The 24405-nt window shown below is 41.0% G+C and overlaps 1 protein-coding gene across 1 annotated transcript in view; it reads right to left on the bottom strand.

Annotated features, from left to right (window-relative positions):
* Nucleotides 1–11648, bottom strand: part of MYLK4 (myosin light chain kinase family member 4) — a 90652-nt gene extending 79004 nt beyond the window's left edge. Inside the window, exon 1 of the mRNA XM_070403466.1 lies at nucleotides 11458–11648. Coding sequence (XP_070259567.1) covers nucleotides 11458–11616 — 159 coding nt within the window. The 5' untranslated portion in view covers nucleotides 11617–11648. The remainder of the gene's footprint in view (nucleotides 1–11457) is intronic.
* Between the last annotated feature and the right edge of the window lie 12757 nt (nucleotides 11649–24405).

Below are 24405 nucleotides of genomic sequence, written 5' to 3'. Positions count from 1 at the left end.
AAGTTATCCAAGCTGGAAACGGGCCAGTAGAACTGACAGGTGCTCTGGAATAGGCCCCTGTGATGGAACAATACTAGCTATCGGCACAGGGAAGTCGAAGTCCTAGGGGTAGCCCTGGCTGGGTGGCTCGGCTGGTTGAGTGTCGTCTAGTGCACTCAAAGATTTTGGGTTCCATTTCCAGTCAGGACACATACAAAATCAATAAATATATCCTCAGGTGAGAATGAAAGAAAAGGAAAGTACCAGGGGTATGCACCCTGGCATTCCAAAAAACAATGGAGCAAAAGCTCCACTTAAATTGTATGGCTGGAAGTGAGAGGATGCTATTTTTTTAATATATTTTTATTGATTTCAGAAAAGAAGGGAGATGAAAAGAGAGAGAAAAACATCAATGATGTGAGAGAACCATTGATTGGCTGCCTCCTGCACTCCCCCTACTGGGGATTAAGCCGAAAACCCAGGAAACCCAAGCATGTGCCCTGTCCGGGAATTGAACCCATGACCACCTGATTCATAGGTTGATGCTCAACCACTGAGCCATGCCAGCCAGGCAGGAGAGTACTATTATAAAACATATTATACAGAAGGTAGAGTCCTTTCCCAAGAACAACAAAAAAATACATTGTGAATTAAAATATTGTATTTATAACTAATTTTTATAGTTACCCCTTATCCTAAGTTAGCTCAGATAAGCATTGAATTGTATAAAAAGTATAAGAACAGGAGAACTTTACATCCTTGTTCACTGCTCACATTTGGAATGCAAAAACTAGAAGCTAAAGGTCAACTAGATAAGTCAGAGGTTTGGCTCTCACACCTCTAGCCTGCTCACGGCCTTTTTTTAGGTTTCCTGACACCTCGTCACTGACACGAGCATTAAAGCTGAGCCTTGCCAGCTCCCAGACTGAGGCCTTGGGGAAATTATTCTTAGAGGAGGAGTCTGGGTACAGTGAAAAAATATGATGTTCCTACCTAGAAAGAGGTGGTGCCAAGGCAGGAGGTCAGCAGGCCTTGCTGATGGTCAGCCACCATGCAAGGAGTCTGCCCTGATCTGTGCTGAGCCCCCATGGGAAAAGGCCAGTGGGGAACCTTGACAGTGACCATGCCAAGTGCTGCCCACCCCTTTGTGAAGGAGCCTGGCTCTAACCAAAGAAAACATGGAAAGAGCATCAGAAAATGTAGTTAGAAGACAACTCTAATTTTAGGATAGTCCCTTGATGTCACAAATAGTGAGCAAGTCCATTTGGTCTCTCTTGGACTTTAAGTTCCCCCTACAGAAAAGGATTTGGCTGAGCTAACCTCCACAGTCTCTCAAGGCTGTGCCCCTAATGTTCCTAACCTTTGAGTCACAGCCTACATGCAGAGCACAGGCCCGTGGTGTCTACTCACTATGGAAATACCACAACCATGCCCATGAGAATCTCTGAATGCATGAAGCCACAAGCCATGGATTACATGCTAGTTTGTGCTAGTATCCAAATGAGCACCTGTCATTTTTACACAATCAATGGATGGCAAATCAAACATTCTTCCCTAATTAAAAGTTGTAAATGAGGTGGAAGTGCTGCTGGGACCCCGATGGGAGCCAGCACTCACCCATATGCCACTGAAAATTCCAGGGGACAACCCTCAACCAGTGGGGATGGCGCGAGCTGGGTCAGAAGCCCCCGCAGTCCGATAGGTGAACAGCTCTGAGGTCACCACCCAGCAGTGGTCAGCTTGGCAATATGACCTCATTGGAGCTTCTCTTCTTCCCTGTTTCACACTCCTCCAGGCCCCACACCTATGCCCTTAAGTCAATTCCCAAAACGATCCATCAACAACACATGCTCTTGTCTCAGCTCCGCTTTCTGATGGGATCTCAGAAGCAACCACATGGAGAACGCTGGTCCAAGCACATAAAAAGCACTAAACAAACTTTACCTGCTATCGATTTTCTATGTGTCTGCTATCTAGAGGCAAGCCTTCGGTTCTCTCTTCTCTCCACTGCTGACTGCTTCTCAGTTTCTCTGGTCTTTGCTATTGTCGATACAGGGCAGGCAGAAAATGAGAAATGAAGTCGGAAGTGCCAAACGGCACAGGGCGGAGACCTGGAAACTGCTTCCACGAGCTGACTTGGGATAACCTCATTGCTAGGGACCTGGGGTTAACTCACACACCATTTTTAAAATTCACATGTGTTACTGTATATTTGAACATTTAGGATAAGCATATCAAGACCATGGCTTCACTCTGTTATTGATTCTGCTCATTTTTTAAATGACTTGGTATATGAAAGTAATTAATAGAAGTAAAATAAGTATGCAGATTAGCAAAAGTCATGGAGGTGGTATGTGAAAAATGAAAGTCTGGGAAACACTAATAGATAAATGTGCTCTTTACAGCCATCATCGTGTTTAGGTAAGTCGATAGGGACATTCAGGAATTTTGTCCTCACGTACATTATACATTTTTTTATTTAGGAACACAGACTTGATCAGCGATATTTATATTTTGTACTACATTGCTTTAACTTGTAGAAAGATAAAAATAAGATATGTTTTCTTATATTACCCCCAAATAACAGAACTAGCAAGAATTTTAATTATTCTGAGAACCTGGATTGACACAAACATAAATATGACTCATCGGCATGTCTGGGACAGCACGCCTGGATGACATGGCAGGTATTCTACGCAGTATATTGGACAAACCTTTCAGTTGTTCCGTGTTATAAATGGATACAGAGCACATTAATATCACAAAGAGGATTCTCTGATGTCCCTATAAACAACTTTTTTTAAAACTGCTAGGCTTATAGAAATTTCTAAGCCCGCATTTCTGAATAATTGTTAGCAATGGGAAAAGGTGCAAGGATATGTTGTAGAAGCTGATTGCAGAGACATTTTTTTAAGAGTTAAAAGTTTCCAAAACTTTCTTAAATCCACACCAACAACACTCCTAAGTAGGCCATATATCTTGCTAACCTTTTCATTGAGAAATAGTTTGAGGGCTACATTCTCATAGCTTAGGTGAATAACATTCTTTTCCACTTGGAAGATGAAAACCCTTCTAGCATTTCCCATAGGAGATATGTTAAATAGCCAAAAATTATAAATGCTTGGGCACCAGTGACCAAGTCTGAAAACACAGACCTAATCATGATGTTAGGTCAGATCTGAAGAGATTTACAATGTTTTATGATGTCTTCTTTAAATAAAAGAAATCCATTCATGTCTATCCATGTCTTTCCCATCTCTCCTACTTTGTCCCCAAGGACAACAGACCAGATGATAAACCATTCCAAGGTTTGGCAATTCTTCTGAGAGTGAACTTAAGGATCCCAGAAATGCTTACTGTGTCAGGGTCCCCTGAAAAGTCTGAGACATCCAAAAAGCCTGAATCCCAGGGCGCTCAGTCCTCTAAACACCACCAAGGTGCTGAGTCGGTAGTTTCTTGTTAAATAAGGTATAAGAAAGGCATTTATATACAAAGAGGATAGAAGGTTTATATGGAAAACATACAATAATTAGTAAATAAAATTACAAGAATAAACTCTGTGTTTCACATATTCACAACTGTAAACCTACTTTTGCCCTCCTATATAGGCATAGGAAAATTTTGCTCAATTGCTTGGGGGAGGAAAATATTTTAACTGTAAATCATGCATTCTCAATGGGGGTAATATCACCCCCAAGGGGGTAAAAATGATTCTTTAGGAGGGTTAAAAAAAACTTTTATTCTTTTTATGTATAAAACACAGATATTTCTTTAAAACCTAAACAGATATACAGTTTATCTATGGTATTAAGATTTCATAGAGGGTGTTCCATTAGGGGTGGAAAGCCAAAAGTCTCTGGAAGTGAGGTAGATGATAATGGAAAAAGATCTGGACCACCACTGTAAATCCACTTCCTGTGGGAACAGTGGTTCAGACTGTCTTCTGTAGCATCTTCTAAACTCTTACATTGTTCTAAAAATAACTTATTCTGTGTTAACTGATAAAAACAAATTAAATATTTGGAAAGGGCTGCTTTTCCAGATGCAATACCGTCTCCTGGAAAGTGCTAATATCCTTAGAATCTGAGTTATTTTCCTTCTTTCCGAGTCCTGTTCTTTTCCTGGTTGGATTCCATTCCTGGAATAGCTATGGTATCAAGTGAAAGGCATCATGGGGCAAGGGTTCAAGGGAATAGCACAGAAGGCCGCGCTGAAGAGCTTCCTCAGCAGAGAGGTCACTCTTCAGAGACTGCTTTGGCCATAGACTTCTTAACAAGGAAAAGGGGGTTCTGCTTTTGTGCTATTTTATTTTCTAATTGTTATATAAGCAGAAGAATGAAGAGATGCTGACTTAATTTTTAGCTCTCACAGGCAAAAACAGGTCGCCAACTTTAACATGCCCCCAGGAATAGCTGCTTTGAGGTTCCCAAAAGGCGGTGCAAGTGTTGGAAACTTTGAAATGTAGCACCTGCCTCTATTATCACCCGACTCTCCTGAGAGGGCAGTCCGGGGCATGCACTCCATCCCCTTTGGCGAGCACCACTCCTTGATTGGAAACATTCAAACAAGAGTAAAACAAATCTGTCTTAGTTGAAAGTGGTAACACTACCTGTGCGTCCTCAGGAGCAGGAGCCTGTCTGCGACCTCCCTGTGTCATCCTGGACCGCAGCACACGCCAGAGTAAGGGAGATGAGATGAGGCACACACTACCTACAATCCAGACGTCTTTCCTTCTAAGTGGTAGGTCCATTCTCTGGAAGCGGCTATAAAGAAGTCACCTGGCTTATATGTTCCTTCCCTTTCCCACTCTCGCACCAGCACATGTCCCAGCACAGGGTTGTTAACGCTCTGCTCTGAGGAGCAGGCAGAGTGAGATCACAGAGAGTGCTTGCAGGGTCCTGCAATAGATGTTCCAGTTACACGATCCACAGATAATCGCCTCTTTAAAAGGAAAAATATGATGGTCTGTGTAACAGATCTGAAACAGGTGCAGGGTCAGAGAGAGACCTGTGGTGACAATTGACACCAAGGAGAAGGAGCTTGTGCCCAGTTCAAAGAGATTAGCAAGACAGAAATTGGCATCCGCCTGGATGGCGGGGCCACCCCCAGGCAGCTTCCTCCTGCCCCAAGGGTGAGGAGTAAAGAAGTGGCGTGGGGAAATGTAACTTTGAAAAATTATAAAACCTCCACCCTCATCAACGTTACTTGAGATCTAAGTTTTAATCTTTATGAATGCCACTGATGGTACATTTTCATAGCAGTTAGTCAGGAAATGCCACCTACTATTAAAAGCACCAACTGCAATCCAAAGAGGCAGATCCATGTTTTGCTCCAACCCACTCTATCCTAATCACATTCTGTTAATTAATGTTTTTTCCTGTTTGATCTTTGGAGCATTTGTACTAGGCATTTAAATATTCCTGAGGCTGTGATATCCTGCCTCTGTTAGGGTCATCCCTCTTCTGTGCTCCCAGCCACCCCCCTCCCACACCCCCAACAGCTTCACCTTACTTCCCTGGTCAGGACCATGCCATTTGGATGGAGGATAAGTAACTAGGAGTGTACAGGAAGGTAGGGGAAATCAAAGAACAAGGAGGTGAGAGTGGATAGTCTTGGGCATCAAATGTAGGGGTATGTATAGCAAGCAGGGGAAGCAGACAGAACCCAAAGGGAAAATGGAACTCTGGTTGCCTAAAAAAATTATCTGGTTCTTTTGTCTTTTATTAAGCTAACTAGAGGCCCAGTGCACAAAATTCGTGCACTCGGGGCGGGGGTCCCTCAGCCTGGCCTGTGCCCAGGAACCCTTGGGGGATGTCCAACTGACTGCTTAGGCCCAAGCTGTCAGTTGGACATCCTTAGCGCTGCCGTGGAGGCAGGAGAGGCTCCCACCACCACCGCTGTGCTCGCCAGCCATGAGCCCAGTTTCTGGCTAAGCAGTGCTCCCCCTGTGGGAGCGCACTGACCACCAGGGGGCAGCTCCTGCATTGAGTGGGATCAGGCCAAAACCGGCTCTCCGACAGCCCCTGAGGAGTCCCAGATTGAGAGAGGGTGCAGGCCAGGCCAAGGGACCCCACAGGTGCACAATCAGGGTCGGGGAGGGAGGCAGGAGGTTGGCCAGCCAAAGAGGGACCACGGGAGGGATCCAGGGCATGTCTGGCCTATCTTGCTCAGTCTCAATCGGCCAGACCACAGCAGCAAGCTAACCTACCAGTCAGAGTGTCTCCTTCTGGTGGTCAGTTCACATCATAGCGACTGGTCAACTGTCTGCCCCCTGGTGGTCAGTGCACGTCATAGTGAGCGGTTGAGCAGCCTTAGCATATCATTAGCATATTATACTTTGATTGGTTGAATGGATGACTGGACAACCAGACACTTAGCTTTTATTAGGCTTTTATTATATAGGATAGTGTGTACATATATTTGTATTAAACAGTAAATTAGATCTGAGGGAAATGCAGAATGGGGCTATTCATACAAGAAATAGAGAAGTAACAGTAGGAGAAACCCTGGGTTTGATTGTACAAAAGCAATACTAATTAGCATTATGAGTCATTTATCATGTATGAATTCATGGTATATACACACAGCTATGAAACCCATCACTCATATGTGGCAGATTAATTTATTTTAGGTTTTACTTGATTATACATTTAGATCTAGTTTATTATGGCATATCTGTTAAAAGCTTTTAAAATTCTACACTATTTAGGTGATTTTGAACACCCTTTAAATATCATAGAATGAGAAAAGTAATTAAAAAACAAGATAAAAAGGAATTTAGAAAAATAAAATGAATAAAACATGCTATAAAGGAGAATATGTAGTATTTAATAAATTCAACAAAACATAGAGGAATTGAAAGAAGATAGTTTAAAATAAATCCAGTGGAGGAAATATAAATGAAATAGAAAAACCTGGTTAAGAGCAGGAAAAGAAAAATAATCTGAACTTTACCAAACCATGTTAATAAATATAAATTGTTAAATTCGCAGATAATTTGCCCTATTGGGACTGGAGAGTAAAGACTTTTCTAGAAAGAATTGTACTCCAAACTTTCCAAACACAGCTTCCACATCACATAGTGTCTGAAAGCCAAAGTACATTCTTTCCAGTGCACCACAGTGAAGATTTTTACTATGATTAGCAGTGCTAATCTTCTCAAAGAGAGAAGGGATAAAAGAGAAAGAATAAGTGGAGAAAATTATGGCTTAAAAAAAAATAATCCCTGGAGAGAAAAGAGTGTTCTTTCCTGTGACCCCAGCAGAATATGGAAACATGTCAATCTAGCTCTGTCTACATATCCAAAGACATCTGAGCTGCTGGAATGCCCTTCTCCACCCACCCACTGCCAAGGCCTCTGGCTACCCTGGCACCCACTGGCTCAGGAGGCAGGAGCCTCCAACACAGGGGCCTTGGCTGCCACAGAAAGGAGAAAAACTCTTAGCCTCACATTCGTGTGCCCATCTGTCCTCCACCAGGCAAGAGAGAGACAGGGAAATTTACTGCTGACATTTCTGGGCCCCTTGCCATTTACAAAGAAGAAGCTGAATGGGACATATGGAGCTACTTGCCATTCCTCCACACCTTCCACACAGCACTGACTGCAGGACCCAGCCAGGAGGCCCAGGTTACACAAAGGACATCAGATTAATTGTGAAGGATGGGAGAATCGAAGATGGCGGCATAGGTAAACACCGGAGACTGCTGCGGCAAACAACCACTTCAAAAATACAACTAAAAGACGGAACGGACATCAACCAGAACCACAGGAAGGCTGGCTGAGGAGAGACTCTTCAACTAGAAGCAGACAACAGCATTACAAGGCTCAGAGGAGGCGCAGTGTGGAAAATTTAAAGGTACGAAGGTGCGCGTGCAAAGTGGGCTGGTGGCTGAGGGCTCGGTTGTAGTTTTCAATCAGGAGGGAGTCTCAGACTCTGAGCTCCAGATCCAGGCGAGTCTCTAGGGACCCAGACTCAAACGGGAGAAGCGGGACTGTCTGGCTACGGTCCCTCCGAGGTTTGCAGCGGTTGCTGGGACAGAGAGGAAGAACCCCTGGGGATGGACTGAGAGCAGCCATAACTGCTCCCTCCGCCCACCCTGTTGATCCCGTGCGACCCGCCCCGCCCAAGCCCTGCGCAGAGCCATTTGCCGGATAGCCTCAGGCAAAGGCTAGATTAGCACCTCCCCAGAGGACAGAAGTTTTCCACACAGCTGATTCTCACAGCCAGTCAGCCTGGTGGTCAAATCCCTCTAGTATTAACTACAACAATTAAGGCTTAACTAGAACAAGACTGTGCACAAAGACCACAAGGGGGTGCACCAAGAAAGCATAAAAGATGCGGAGACAAAAAAACATGACAGAAATGGAGGATATGGAGCTAAAAAAACGCAATTTTGAGGGCTTGCAATAAACTTGAGCAGAGCCTCACGAAAACTAATGAGACCCTCGATGCTATGATAAAGAAACTAGAAATTAAGCATACATGGACTGAAATAAAGAATATTATACCCAATAGCAGACCAGAGGAGCACAAGAATCAAACCAAAGATTTGAAATGCGAAGAAGCAAAAAACACCCAACTGGAAAAGCAAAATGAAAAAAGAATCCGAAAGTGTGAAAATAGTGTAAGGAGCCTCTGGGACAGCTTCAAGCGGACTAATATCAGAATTATAGGAGTGCCAGAAGATGAGAGAGAGCAAGATATTGAAAACCTATTTGAAGAAATAATGGCAGAAAACTTCCCCCACCTGGTGAAAGAAATGGACTTACAGGTCCAAGAAGCGCAGAGAACCCCAAACAAAAGGAATCCAAAGAGGACCACACCAAGACACATCATAATTAAAATGCCAAGAGCAAAAGACAAAGAGAGAATATTAAAAGCAGCAAGAGAAAGAAACTCAATTACCTACAAGGGAATACCCATACGACTGTCAGCTGATTTCTCAACAGAAACTTTGCAGGCCAGAAGGGAATGGCAAGAAATATTCAAAGTGATGAATACCAAGAACCTACAACCAAGATTACTTTATCCAGCAAAGCTATCATTCAGAATTGAAGGTCAGATAAAGAGCTTCACAGATAAGGAAAAGCTAAAGGAGTTCATCACCACTAAACCAGTATTATACGAAATACTGAAAGGTATCCTTTAAGAAGAGGAAGAAGAAAAAGGTAAAGATACAAATTGTGAACAACAAACATACATCTATCAACAAGTGAATCTAAGAATCAAGTGAATAAATAATCTGATGTACAGAATGAACTAGTGATTATAATGAATCAGGGACATAGAAAGGGAATGGACTGACTATTCTTGGGGGGGAAAGGGGAATGGGAGATGAGGGAAGAGACTGGACAAAAATTGTGCACCTATGGATGAGGACAGTGGGTGGGGAGTGAGGGTGGAGGGTGGGGCGGGAACTGGAAGGAGGGGAGTTATGGGGGGAGGGAGAAGAGGAACAAATGTAATCTGAACAATAAAGATTTAATTAAAAAAAAATTGTGAAGGATGTTCTCTTAGGGTTTCTGAGCAATGACATTCTCAGTCTTTCCCTCAAAAATATCCTAGCCTTAGCCAGGTGGCTTAGTTGGTTGGAGCATCGTCCTGTGCACCAAAAGGTGGCAGGTGTCCACTCAGGACACATACCTAGATTGCAGGTTTGCTTCCCAGTTAGGGAGCATTTGGGAGGCAACCAATCAATGTTTCTGTATCATATCGATGTTCTTCTCTCTCGCCCTTCCTCTCTCTCAAATCAATAAAAACATGTCCTTGGGTGAAAAGTACCATATGTATATGGTACATATATATGTATATGGTACATATATAGGTATATATATCCTAAAGTATTTGACTACCAAATCATTTGATTTCTAATATTCTAAAGAAATTCATCACCAAAAAAATTCTTCCTTAAAATGTCCATGTTTTAACTTAGCACCATCTCACTCTGAAGACATTGTCTACTCATAGAAATTATATCAGAATGTGGAGAAAAACAGTACTGGAAAAGTAATCAAATTCATATAAATTACTAAGGCAGTTGGTAATTTCAAAGTTATCTGAGAAGAATATTTTGTCTTCTCTGTCTGAGGAATGAACAGAGAAAGAAATCCTTCTGTTTTTTTGGGCTGTAAGCAGCCCTCACGAGGAAGCCCTTTGCATTTGACTGAAATTTCACCTGTGGAAATTTTTTCTTGGTGTATACTGAACAAAACATTAGCTCAATAGGGAAAGTAGAGATCTCAGAAAACCTACGTTTTGACCTCACTCACTTCTCTCTAATACATTCTACTATTCTGTATTCACTTACAGTAAAGACACCTCTGCCCTTTATACCTAACAGATCTATTTCATTCTGTTGCTTATTAAAAATGCAATTCCTGTCTGAATAGTGTTTTTCAGAAAGTAACTGGACAAAGAAAGAGGTTTCCCAAATCTGCTTAATAAGAGTAGGTTGCTCTGATTATTAAGAACAATGACTCCTAGCCCTTAGCCAGAAAGCAGATTGCACTTAAATAGATCTGTTCCTCCCACAAACATTTTTTGGTGCCTATTATGTGCCAGTTACTGGGAAAGCACCTGAGAATGCAAAGTGATATGAGTTCCCAACATTGAGGAGTGACACTAGAAAAAAGTGACAAACACATTCAAAACAATTGCTTGTGCTGGAATCAAGGCACAGGCAACACACTGTGAGGCCCATGCTGGGCCAGGAACTGCCTATCTACCAAGGGATGACAGGGAACTAACTGAGCTAAGATAGGGGATGGGATTGTTGCTAGCTAACATGTAGCAAATGCTTAGCATGGTGGCAGATAGTATGCTAAGGGCTTTTTATCCATTATCACACTTAATTTCCACAACAGCTATCATCCCATTATCCAGATAAGGTGGAGTTTAGTAACTTACCAAAGATCAAGCAGCCACAGTGGGCTCAGGGCCCATGTACAGCTCAGATGAGGACACAGAGTGCCATTGGGCAAGGCCTACTTATCCCTGCCACTGACCATCAGTGTCAACAGCTCTACCACCGATCTGGGAGATTAATGTCTTGAGGAAATTGGAAACTTCTGCACAGAAATTGTACCCATTGCAGTGCTTCTCAAAAGTTCATATCCAACTCCATGCTTTTAAATGATCCTTTTTAAGAAATGTGTGTTTTCATATTAAGAAATGTGTGTTTCCATAAATTCGCTTTCATAACTTCAAAGCCACTAACTATAATGTAGCCTTCGGGTAGAGATGCATAATCAAAGGCCTCTTAAGTACTTCCCAAACTCAGTTGTTTAATTTACAAATGCATAGTCCTCAGTGAAACAAAATTAAAACTTTCCTATTTATAAATGTTCTCTAATCCTATACTCAAGTGACAAAATAGAATTTGAAAGAGGTCTGATGAATGGCTATCTTTGTTGATGTATGTAAGAAAAGATAAGGTAGAACTAAGACTTTTCAGGGGACTAAATTAGCACACAATTACCTCATTATTTCCAGATCTTGAATCCTGTTCACTAGAACTTTCTTCTAGAAAACACTTCATCTTCTCAACCTTCTCCATGCACTGAAAAAAGGCCGCTTTCTCCAGACGGTTGCTGTTGTAACACGTGGTGATTTCCTCCAGCCTCTTCACTTTTAACATCTTGGTGGTCAGTCCGATGAAGTGACTGTCTGGAGTGTTGTGTTCATCTCCCTCTGTCCCAGATTTGTAAATCAAGATGCAATTGTGACTTTTGATTGCACCTTCCTCCTGACTGCAAAGAAAGGAAACAGAGTTCTCATCACTTATTCACTTATTTGACTTTTGGGGAAAATGACAGGTGAAAATTTTGAAGTTTCTTCTGTTTAAACTGGAGGGAGGATCCAAAAATAGGAAGAAGCCAAAACCAGTTTGGCTCAGTGGATAGAGCGTCGGCCTGCGGACTAAAAGGTCCCAGGTTCGATTCCGGTCAAGGGCATGTACCTGGGTTGCAGGCACATCCCCAGTAGGAGATGTGCAGGAGGCAGCTGATCGATGTTTCTCTCTCATCAATGTTTCGAACTCTCTATCTCTCTCCCTTCCTCTCTGTAAAAAAAAAAAAAATCAATTAAAAATATATTTTAACACTACGGTGTCGGGTGAATTTCCCGCCAAAATATAAGATGGCGTGGGCAATTATTTAGGTTTCCCGCGCAAAATCAGAGTTAGTTTAAAATGCCTATATCTTTTGAAGTATGGGTTCGATTGAAATGAAATTTTCGGTTTCTTGTGTAAAAAATGAAAATTTATTCAATCACAGACATTTTTTTATCTATTCAGTACATAAATAATTCGATATATATAAACTAAATACGAAAAACCCAAAAGATACTTATTACCTAAAAATATACACATATTTTTAAAGTTTAAAATAAAATTTTCATAATAAATCAAAACAAATAGAAATTAATAGTTTTTTAGCGTATGATATTTTTCAAAACACGCCCCTTTATGTAGAGGTATATTGCAAAATTTGCACATGTAGCGTGTCTCACTGCGCAATTTATGAACGGAACATACGCGACACCTTCTCAAAATGTTTTTCTTTTTTCCACTTCCGACAATTGCCTGTAACGTATGCTTTCTCATGTCCATCGATAGCCTGCATGGTGGATCAGATGTAGGTGGTTTAGCCCGCATTCCAGAAGTAGACGGTACTGGTTGAAGGTCTGGAACAATGTCCATGTCCTCTGGAATATCATCCGTCAACCAGTGGATAGCTGTTTGTTTCAAAAACATTTTAAAACCCATTTTTCTTTGCCTCACTGATTTGTAAACTGCATAAGAATTAAATAATGCGCAATTTATCATATACATTGCCAACCTTTTTGTCCATTTGACCGTCCTCCGCAATATCGAATAATATGAAAGGTATTGGTCGGCCCGGTCAACACCTTTCATATGTTTATTGTAGTCAATGAGTGCATTCGGTTTGACAATTTTCTTTTTTGATGTTCTGTCAATATTCTGACTTTCTTCCATCTCCGCAGAATGAATCGAAGAAATCAGGTATACAGGCTTTTTTGATTGCCACACTTGTAACAATATATCATTTTTCCTTATAAATTTTGTTTCACCTTTTTTCAAAGAAATTGTTTGAAAATCCTTAGGTATACCTCGATTTTTCCGGATTGTTCCACATATTCTGAATTTGTTTTTCATAAGTGCTTCACAATTTGCGACGCTATTATAATAATTGTCCATATATATATGGTACCACGAATCAGTGTATGGAGACACTACTGTTTGTATCGTTTCCAATAATCGCTTTCCTTCGCCGCAATATATTTCCATGTTACAGATATATCCTGTATCACTTTCGCACAACAAATGAACCAATATTCCATATTTAACGATCTTGCCAGCATTATATACCCTAAAGAATAATCTTCCCCTCCAAGGTACGATCCCTTCATCTAGTGATAATTGCTGATGAGGTTTGTAAATATTTATAAATTTAGGCACAAAATAATCTAGTACTGGTCTCACTTTGCAAAGTCTATCTGATTCATTTACGATATCCGCATTATTATTGAAGTGACAAGCTTTCCATATCTGTCGGAACCTGTCTCTCGTCATCGTTTTACCAAAATATGGCGTCTCCATCCATGGCTCCGTGGTCCAATAGTCATTTCTTCTATCTTTGCGCACCTGTCCCATGAGAACAATTAACCCTAAAAACTTCTTCATCTCTTGAGGGGTTATATCTTTCCACTTTAGGCTTTTTTTTTGAAAGTTTGAAATTATTCCTATTTTGATTATAATACCTGTTTGACTCCTCTACAAGAAATTCAAAAAAATCATCTCCGATAAATAATTTCACGACATCTTCTATATTATTTATAACAGCATCTGTGTTTAATCCTTGATGCCCTAAAAAATCTTCTAAGACCGGTGGATTATCAACATGCGACCATTCTTCTCTCCCGCCTTCTATATCTGACTGAGTCAGAGCTGGAGCTCGAAATTCTTCGTCGCCTCAATGTCCTGGGACGCACCATTACTTCATCATCACTAGAATCTTCATCACTTGTACTCGCATTTTCAAGGTCGCTATCACAAGAATAATTGGACAACTTGTCTGCACAAAACTCATCATCACTATAGTCTGAATGCTGCGACATTCTAGGTTAAAGCAAATAAAAATAATACTAACTGAAAATAGCGGTACTCCGATAGATATCTGATATAAAAAAATAATTATTATGCGAACACTTTGCGGAACGATTTTATTTTATTTGGTTAAAAAATTCTATATGAATGTCTTTATCACAATATATTTAAATATTTAAACACGTAATAATATTCACAAAACTCAAAACTAAAGACGTCCGGACACAAGAAGTATTTCTCAATAACTATTCTCTTTGCATGGTGAGATATCCAGGGATATCGGTTATAAAATGAGAAAACAATACATTGGTACCCTAACGGTATTGTACTCGACCAGCGCCATAAAGTGTTCTCTACTTACAAGGGATTTTTATGATACCTATTACCCCAATGGGTATGAAACGGTTCGCATACGCAGGTAGGTATCTTTGTGAACGGCAAACAAACAAATATTTGGTAATACGCAGTTACAATCGGCCCGAGTTTACACGTTTCCCGCACTCCACCGCAAATCTATATGAACCGAGTTAAGACGGCTCCCGCGGAGTACGCGCAATTCACGCGAGCCGACTTAACTCGTTTCCCGCAATCCAAGTGTTAAAAAAAATAGGAAGAAAAATGTTAGTATTGAGTTTCAAATGATGGAACTTTAAAAGAAAGAAGTTTTTTCACACACATTTTGCTACAAAAGCAAACAGTAAGAAGCACCTTAAGTTTCACTGGGCAACAATATTTTCCTCACTGCATAAAATAATATTTCTATCAAGTGGCCAATTTAAATACAGAATATAAAGTGTCTTTGTATTTCATTGGGATTGAAGGTTTTGTTTCTCCCAGCCCCAGTAGGAAGGGCTTCCTGTGGGAAGGTCACACATGCTTCTCCTGGGAATTTTGCCCCCTCTGGGGAGTGGTCTCCACCAAATGAATACTTTCCAGAGCCCTTCTCTGCCTACACTTTAAAATGTTCGGTATTTATTTTTAAAAATAAATTCGTTTCCTTCTAGCCCTCCCATGTAGATAAGATATCTGCCCAGATACCCTTCTTTTCATCTTCATTAACAGGTCAGTACCAAGGAGTTCAAATCCTTATGCTTTCCTTGAAATATTTTCCTAACAAATTAGGTCCTACGCATAATACTGCTTCGATATTAGAGATCTACATGTATGTATGCATGCATGTATCTACACATCCCTTGATTATATGGTGGGGAAGGGTGTGATTTGAATTGGTGGCAAGTTCCCAACACCAACTTCTGTGGCCCTTGCTGGAGATTTTCTGAAAATTTCTTCTTACAGCTTTTTGTCAATTTAAAATAATCTGTTTTTATCTCCATAAAACTTCATCTGTCATTTTCTTAATTCATATAGTAAAATTATACCTTGAGTTTCAAATTATTTAAAATCCAGTGCTCTACAAAATTCAACTTAGCCACATGAAGATCTTACATATAGACAGACTAAAATGTAAACAGTAGCAACCACAACTCTATAAGATATGTTATAGACCACTATTAGAATTCTTTCAAATTGCCCTGAAAAGAAACTCATTATTAAAATGAGGAGAGAAATGCATGACTATTTCTAAGGCAAATTATGACTAAAATATAATAGGTCATCGCAAATGGAACTCAAAATGAATCAGAAACACACACAAAATTAACATATGAAAAGAAAAGAAAAAAAAGGACATCTGTAATACTTTCAACAATAAAGATAATTTTATTTTAAAAAGCTTAGGTCCAAGGGATAATAATTTTGAAAAAAAATTAAATGTTAATCTCTACCTGGAGTTTGGTACAACTTGTTAAGACAACGTGGAGAGAAAGAGAAGAGATTTGAGAGGTTGTAATAATTTTTTTTAAAAATAGAGTAATTACCATTTATAGGAGGATATCTAGGGTTTTGAGCATTCCAAGTGTAGAGTATGAGTTCTGGCAGATAAAGGGAAGTTTTTCAGAGTTCAAAATAACTACATGGTTTTCTGGTATAAGCCTTCATTGTCAGTCAGCATAAACCTTCTGAAAAGACAGCCTCCACTATGAAGAGAAGTATCCTTTCTCTCAAACATCACTTTGAGCCCCTGTTTAAACTAATATGGTCCTTGATCTCATGTTGCTCAGCTGTTGCCTTCTTAGTCAGATGGGGAAGTATATTAATTTTAGACACCAGGCTTTTTAAGGCCAATGGCTCCATTTCAGAGGTCAGGTAAGGAAAGGACAGACTGGGAGCAGTGGATGAAATATCACCTTCACCTTTTCCTCTCATCAGTGTGGCAACATGCTCAGAATTATAAAACTGCATTTGTTGTTGATGATCATAAGTCCAGATATTCTGCCCCTTTCAGACTCATGATTATATAACTGCTCATTCCCAGCCAGGAGGATCCTTGGTAAGAGAACCCCACAGACACCTTTGTTTACCCATCTTACCCTGTGAACATGTCCAACTAGAATAGGAGAGATCTTCTGAAAGCACTTAGCCAGTTTTAATCTTTTAATCTTTAAAATTACTTGCAATATCTCCAACTGTTTATAACTCTAAGGAAAGGTTGAAAGTGCAGGCGTCCAGGGAGTTACAAAGAACAGGAACAGGCAACACCACACATTTCCCTCGAGTTTTTCATCACAGACCAAGAAAAGAAAATCCAGCCAAATAACCCGCCTGTCTGATTTTAACAGTAGTGCATTCCTAGCTTTATTTAAAACTTGGCTTGCTTAGAAAATACAACTAGTAGTACAGATAATCCTCTAGTTCCTCAAGGTCTGGGTGATTTCCTCCTCTTTTTTTGGGCCTTTGCTGATTCCTCCACTCCCCACTTTAACACCAACCCCTGGTGCTCTCTTGCTTTTCAAAAAAGAAAAACAAAGTTCTTATTTTTAATTCATATCAATGATGTATTCTATATAAAATAAAAATACATGTTTCCACTTGGATAGTAAACAGCAATTTGGAGCCATCTAGTAAACCATCTTCCCTAAACCAAGGACATTTACGAGTAAATGATTTTCATTTTGCCTCCCTAACCAGAGGGTATAACCAGATGGTGAATAGCTTATATCAATGTACTCAGAGAGATTGATAGCAGAAATCCAATTAGTGTCATTTGCTGACCACACCCAAGGACAAATGAAGTTAGAGAATAAACCTCATTTTGATTAGTCCTTTTCTAGTCTGTTAAAAGGGAAAAGATCTTTCCTGTTTTTCTACCCAGGAAGCAAAAGTTCTATAAATTATTAAAATGGTTATGTTTCATGTTAATCAGGTATTTTTTACAAAAATAAATCTTTTAATCATGGGAATTGAAGTTTACTAGCTCATGTTTGTGTCTAATACTCTTTGATATATTATCTTTTGGCAAAATAAATTTGACAATCCTTCCAGGGTTTGAATTTTAAGAAACTTTTTTTTGACCTAAAATTGACTTTAGATCATTCCAATAGGCCCTGGATGGAATGCCTCAAGTATTTGTTTTCTCTCTCATGAAGGAAAATTTTCTGCTTAAAATACATGTGAAGCTTTGTCAAATAATAATAACCATATTATGCTTTCATTTATAGCTCTAATTGTTATTCTGGAATATTGTGTTTTGCAAAAAGGACAAGATTCCATGTCATTTGCAAGTATTGCTGATTCTTAAACTTTTTGTTTTTCAGATATAAGGAAGCATTTTTAACGCAAATTTGGTAAATTAGATATATTCTCCCCACCTGTCCCTCCAGTATTTGGCAATTCTTAATAAGTGGCAATACGTTTCTTTGCATGAATTCAATAAGACCTGTTTCCAATTGTAGCTATATTAACCAAGATAAACTGATAATGTGCCTACTTATAGCAGCCATGATTTCACCACGTTTTGCAGAACTTGGTCTATCTAGCATTCCACGGGAATCCCTTACAATCCACAAAGGCAGGCCACCATACTACCCTGCTACCCTGAAGGGTATGCTAGTAAAACAAAAAAAAAGGGGGTAGGGGGGAATAAGGAACTCAAGGATTCTGCTATGATACTATCTAAAGCACACTTTACCCTTAATTTTTAAAATCTGAATGGTCATTTTCAATCCTCTGTAGAACAGCACTTTACCTCAATAACCCCACCTCAGAAACCACAAGTCTTGTGGCGAGATGTGGACACTAATAACTGAATGGGACCCAATGAATTATTAACATGAGGGAGAGGATATGCATGTGTTTCTGCCCTCACAGGGCCATTGTGGGTTCCAGCTCGCCAGATTAAACCCTATCATGGCATGGCACGGGACTAACCCTCTTCCAGAAATGAAGAATCTGAGCCTGGGGACTTCGTAGCACCAAACATAGCGCCTTCCCTGGACCCAGATGGCCCCCGAAATAACCTGGGGAATGATGATGAAGCTGACAGCAGAGGCTGAGTAATTATTAGAGTGTACTCACACTCCATGCATTCCAGATAACTAACCATAGCTCTTTTTGTTTTTCTTATAGTCTGTAAAATCAGAACTGGCGCAGTAAACATGATTTGTGGACCCTGACATTCCAAAGCAGAAAGTTCACATTCAGCAAAACAAAAAAGGGGGAGATGTTGGGGAGCACACAAGACTCAGTTGGAAAGTTGTAAGGTGGACATTCTGAGAAAAGGGAAGTGTATGGAAGGCCGCCTGCACTGATTATCGGAATTCCAATTTAGGGGAGGCTTAGGGGAGTGTCCCCTAATTATTCTTTGACCTTTCCAAACAAGTCTGTGCATGTACAGACCTCTGGGTGTTTACTGGAATCCTTATGCTTAATTCTTGTGTCCTTGCCTAGTAATCTTGTGTCCTCCCAAGATTACTCACCCTACTGATTTTATCTAAAGATAAAAATTCCAATAAAAGCCCAACAAAGGCAGGCAATCAGGTAATTGAGGCTGCCTGGCTTCTTCAGCCGGGCCATCTTTTGCCCTCTCCTCCACAGTGAAACTGTGTTGGAGTAATCTGTTCATCTGTTGTTCAGGGGCTGCTGGTCAGCCCAGGCAAAAATAATAGATAAATGAATTGAAGAGAAAGAGACAAAAGTGTTCTGACACCAACTGTGTGACCTGCAACTCAATTCATTTCTGACACTAACTAACTGAAGTTAGTATCATACTTCACAAATTAAGGGCAAAGTCCCCCATAAGACTGCCCTCACATCAGACACCAGCCTCAAGTTTTGGGACCAGCTGCACTCCTGATCAACTGGCTACAAATTTGGGGGTTCCTACAACCTCCTAAAGTTTGATAATTCACTTGAATTAATCACAGAAATCACTGAAAGCACACTAGTTATGATTACAGTTTTTAAATAATGGATACACATAATATAACATCTGGGAGGGTCCCAGACACAGAGCTGCCAAGCCCTCTCCCCTGAAGACAAGGCTCATCACCCTCCCTTCACACATGTGTTCACCAACCAAGAAGCTTCACCGAACTTAGTGTTTTTCTTGGGGTTTCACTAAGTAGGCAGATTGATTAAATCACTGGCTATGTGATCAAACTCAAACTCCAACCGCCTCTCCACTCCCCAGAGATGGTTGGCCTGATGTTCCAACCTCTAATTATGTGGTTGTTCTTTCTGGTGATCAGCCCCCATTCTGAAGCTATCCAGGGACTGACTAGGGCAGGGGTGGGCAACCTTTTTGTGAGTGCGTGCCAAAACCAGCAAAATCTCTGACTCAAAATTCTTTGGCGTGCCAACCCTAATTTTTTGAGAACATGTTATGCCTACTTGATATCTCTTAAGGTGTACATATGTGAAGAACCTTGAAGAAATAATAAAATTCATTCGAGTGACAAAAACACAGTATATGATGATGAAAAATACATTTATTTTTTAATGTACACATGTACACTGATAGTCCGACAGAAAACTTTATGACTCTGTTTGATATTATCAGTGGGACTTTTGCTGCTGCATCACTGATGACAGAGATTTTACATCAGGTTTATATTTTGTGACCTTCAGAGATATGCACGAGCTACTACTTTCATCCATCAGGCTACTCCTATTATGAGACTTAACAAAATTCATCACTGAGAACAAAGATTCACAATTGTAAACGGAAGAATATAAGAGTGGGTTTCGTGTGCCAGCAAAAGTTACTGGCGTACCATGTTTGGCACGTGTGCCAGGTGTTGCTCACCCCTGGACTAGGGTAACCTCATTGGCATAATAAAGACTCATCTATTACTCAGGAAATTCCAAGGGTTTTTAACTCTGTGTCAAGAACCAGAGAAAAGTTCAGATATGTTCTTTTTATACTACAGGTATCAATTGAAAATCACCTAAAACTATTAAAAGTGTTCCCCAAAAGGTGAAATATTAAAAATTAATAAAAATCAATGCATTTTTTAGACCAATAAGACCAGTAAGAAAATAGAACAATTAAAAGGTCTTATTACAATAGTGAGGAAATGAATACAATTTACTAGAATAATGTGCCTCAGATTCCAAAGGACACAGGGGGAAGTCAGGAAGAGAAAGGAGCAGGAGGTTGGGTTAGGAGAGAGAAATCACAATGTATTGGGCTGCATATCTGGCACTTCGGCCAGAGGGGGCGCGCTGTGCTGTCTGTTCCTAAAACACATAGATAGGAAGGTACTGACATCAGGCCAGGCCTTGAGATATGATCTCATGGCCCCTTCCCAGCACGCAGGCCTTCTTTCTCAGAAGGCCTGGAAGTCTCGTTCCAAATTTGGGAGACAAAGGACTGGAAAAAGTATAAATAAAGAGAGTTTCCTCCATATTGGGGGCCCAGAATTTGAAAGACACATTTTTCTCTGGGCCTCCACAAAATTTAATAATAAAATGTAACTCTTGCAGTCGGCGCTGCAGTTCAGCCTCTGATTCGGCAGGGTGCTGTAACTATAGTCAGCTGGCCAGCTTAATAAAGGCTCTTAAATTTGAATTCTGAGTCGGTGATCTATCTCGCTGAGTGAATCCATAACAACAAAGCAGGAAGAACAGGGCTAACTTTTAGGATGGTGACTAAACATGTCAGGGATGTACATTATGGTGGGACTAACTGGACTCAAATTGTCCAATATATCCCAACATACCTTGGATATGAATAGGAGGGTACAAGATGATGCCTGGAAGTTTGATAATCCTAGGAGACGTTATATACCCGTTGGCAGCAAAACGGCACCAGGTATTAGACTAGTGGAGGCAGATGGGACCTTGGTTCAACAACCTGGGTACTTGAGTTCTAAGAATGAATTCAGAGCCGACTCAAACTAAAAAAAGTTTATTTTGAAAGTCACAGAGGTAGAAGAAATGAGCCTTAGAAGAAATGGGCTCAGGAAACAAGTTACAGAGGCAAGAGAGGGCCCTTAGAGCTTAGGAGAAAGAGGCAAGGAAAACATGCCTGGGGAAAGGTGTGGGTGTGCTCCATAGAGAGAGCTAAACAGGGTCCTTCCTCTTGAGAAGTAGTTCTCAACCTTGGCTGCACATTAGAATCACCTGGGAATCTTTTTAAAATCTTGATTTCTGGGCCTCATCCTCCGGAAATTCTGTTTCTTTGTTATGTGGTGGGGCCACAACATTAGTAACAAAGAAACAGAATTTCCGGAGGATGAGGCCCAGAAATCAGGATTTTAAAAAGATTCCCAGGTGATTCTAATGTGCAGCCAAGGTTGAGAACCACTGCTCTTGAGGGTATTTATTTGTAGGTCTCAGGGGAAGATCCCAATAGAATATTCATCAGCTTTCCAGGTATGTTCTTTCAGGGTCAGGATCTCTGTTGATTAGTCAGCACCAGGGGGCTCATTAGGCATTGCAGCTGGCCCTGAGGTCAGCCATGCCTTCACTTGTCTGGTTTTGTTGCTTTTCTGGGCCTGGAGCTGAAACACAGCTGAGGCCTAGATGCATGTGAGAGGTAAGAAAATCGTGGAAGTGAGACATTGTCCTGGGGGCTTAATGCTTAAGGGCTATTCTCTGGGCCCCTTGTTCTTTCCCTTCTAAGGGGTTCCAACCCCCATGACTAGCAACATGCCAGGGGAGGAAAGATCAGGGGAGGGTACAAACCACATGACCAGTGATATGAAAGGTCAGGGCTGTCTAAACCACATGATCATCGATATGCTAGGGTAGGAAATGTCACCCTGGGAGCAAGGTCCCAGCCCAGTTTTGCCCACTGCTATGTACCTGGGGCTTTCTACCCTGGTGATTTTCTATACCTGGCTGACAGTCCTTGCTCAGCTCATGTCTATCTAACTGCCTATCTCACTGCCACATATCTGCACTTAAGCATTGAAGCCAGGCTGAGACTTTTATTGTGGCCACTGAACAAAGGGCTTATTGAGACTCCCACTGAATACATCATCCCTATTCTGAGACTGGGGAAGGACGACAGAGAAGATGGTTGCACCACCCCAAGCAAACTGCCAAGGTCAGCTGAAAACCATTAAGCAGTGAGGTATTAAAGGAGAAAATTTAAGTAGGTTTTACTGCTTTATATTGACCTCATTTCCTGTGACCTTATAATGGAGTTTAAGTTTATTTGTATTTATGCTCATTTTAAAACAAATTTTAAATTTGGTTAGAAAAGCTGGTATGGTTTATTCTTTTTTTTTTCCTACCATCACCATCTAGTGGAGGAAACTTTGAACTATAGGCAAAATGAGCTGGGATTCACAAATAAAATAATAATCAAGGGCCTACTGTGTGCTAGGCACTATACCAAAAATATTTGCATTTATAAGATCATTTAATTTCCTTTTTTAGATTTGGAAATTGAGTCTAAAGAGTTAAGAATCTTGCCCAAGGTCACTCTGTAGCCAACTCAAACCCAGATTCTTGAAGTCCAAGTCTAGTGCCATTTTGACCTCATAGTATATATATTTTTGAAAATACATATTAGGTAACAATAAAAACATAGAATCATATTTATATATAAATACACAGTATACTACTTAAATCATTTAAAAAGACTGAAATAAGGTACTAAAATATTAACAATAATGGTCTCTGAGTAGATTTTCCATAATAAGCATGTATCATTTCTAAAGAAAAAAAATGTAAGCCTTACATTTATTAAGAGAAAAGACATTCAACAAACTTCACAGTTGTTGTCTCAGTTATTGTCATCACTTTAAAGTATTTTGCTTGTGTTCCTGATGACCATATGTCAATGTACATATTTCTATTAATGTTTAAAATAACGTATATTACATTTCCATACTTAGTAACTAGAGGCCCGGTGCACGAAATTTGTGCAGGGGGCGCGTCCCTCAGCCCGGCCTGCACCCTCTCTAATCCGGGACCCCTTGGGGGATGTCCGACTGCCTCTCACAATCCAGGACTGCTGGCTCCTAACCACTTGCCTGCCTGCCTGATCGCCCCTAACTGCTCCCCTGCTGGCCTGATCACCCCCACCGCCTCTGCCTCACCCCACACCCAGGACCCTGTTTTCCCTTCCTCTGGCTGGCCACAGGCACTGAGGACTCGGGCTGGCTTCACCTGGGCTGGCCACAGCCGCAGGAGACCGTGGCTGGGTGGCTTCACCTGGGCTGCAGCCACAGGCACCCAGGACCACGGGGCAGGCAGCTTGTCCCTCTCCCGGGCCGCAGGCGCAGGCCCAACCACTGGTGCCGAGGACCTCAGGGCATGTGGCTTGTCCCTCTCCTGGGCTGCAGCCTGGCTGGTCCCCATTCTTCTCTCTCGAGCTCATTTGTGCCTGGCTGGTCCCCATTCTTCTCTCCCCAGTGTTGAGTGTCTGAGCCATTAAGGCATGCTGGCATGAGAGTGTGATGACCATTTGCATATTAGTTCTTTATTATATAGGATACTTACCTTCACAATTTGTTTTGAGAGCAGCACTAGAACCTAAAGGGCAGTGGAACAGGCCACACCAAAATGCCACTTTAGTATAAGGGTTATTTTGAGTTGAAGGCAGTTGAGAAGCAGCAGATACAGTTCTCTACTCTCTCCCAATTTACTTAAAAGCAGGACATACATTGTAAAGGTGCCCACCCCCACTCCCCTCTCTACCAGAAAGGCCAGAAACAACTCCAAATCCTTTTAACCCAGAGGAATCTACATAACAAACTAGCCTGTATTTTCTTTAGTTTCCTTATATATTTACCTTCCTACAAAACGACAATGAGCTACCATCTCACACCTGCTAGAATGGCTACCATCAACAAATGACAAGTGTTGGCGAGGATGTGGAGAAAAGGGAACCCCTTTCCCTTTAATTACAAGCTCTGGGCTCTTCCCATCCCTCCGCCCTCCCCACACACCAGTTCAGCTCCGGGTGTGGAAAACCGCTTTCCAGGGCGCAATCTAGGGGCGTTTCAA

This window comes from Myotis yumanensis, unplaced genomic scaffold (assembly GCF_028538775.1).
Source record: "Myotis yumanensis isolate MYYU_CA2020_CCGP unplaced genomic scaffold, mMyoYum1.0.hap1 SCAF_2, whole genome shotgun sequence".
Taxonomy (NCBI): domain Eukaryota; kingdom Metazoa; phylum Chordata; class Mammalia; order Chiroptera; family Vespertilionidae; genus Myotis; species Myotis yumanensis.
This window is presented reverse-complemented; position numbering and strand designations above follow the sequence as displayed.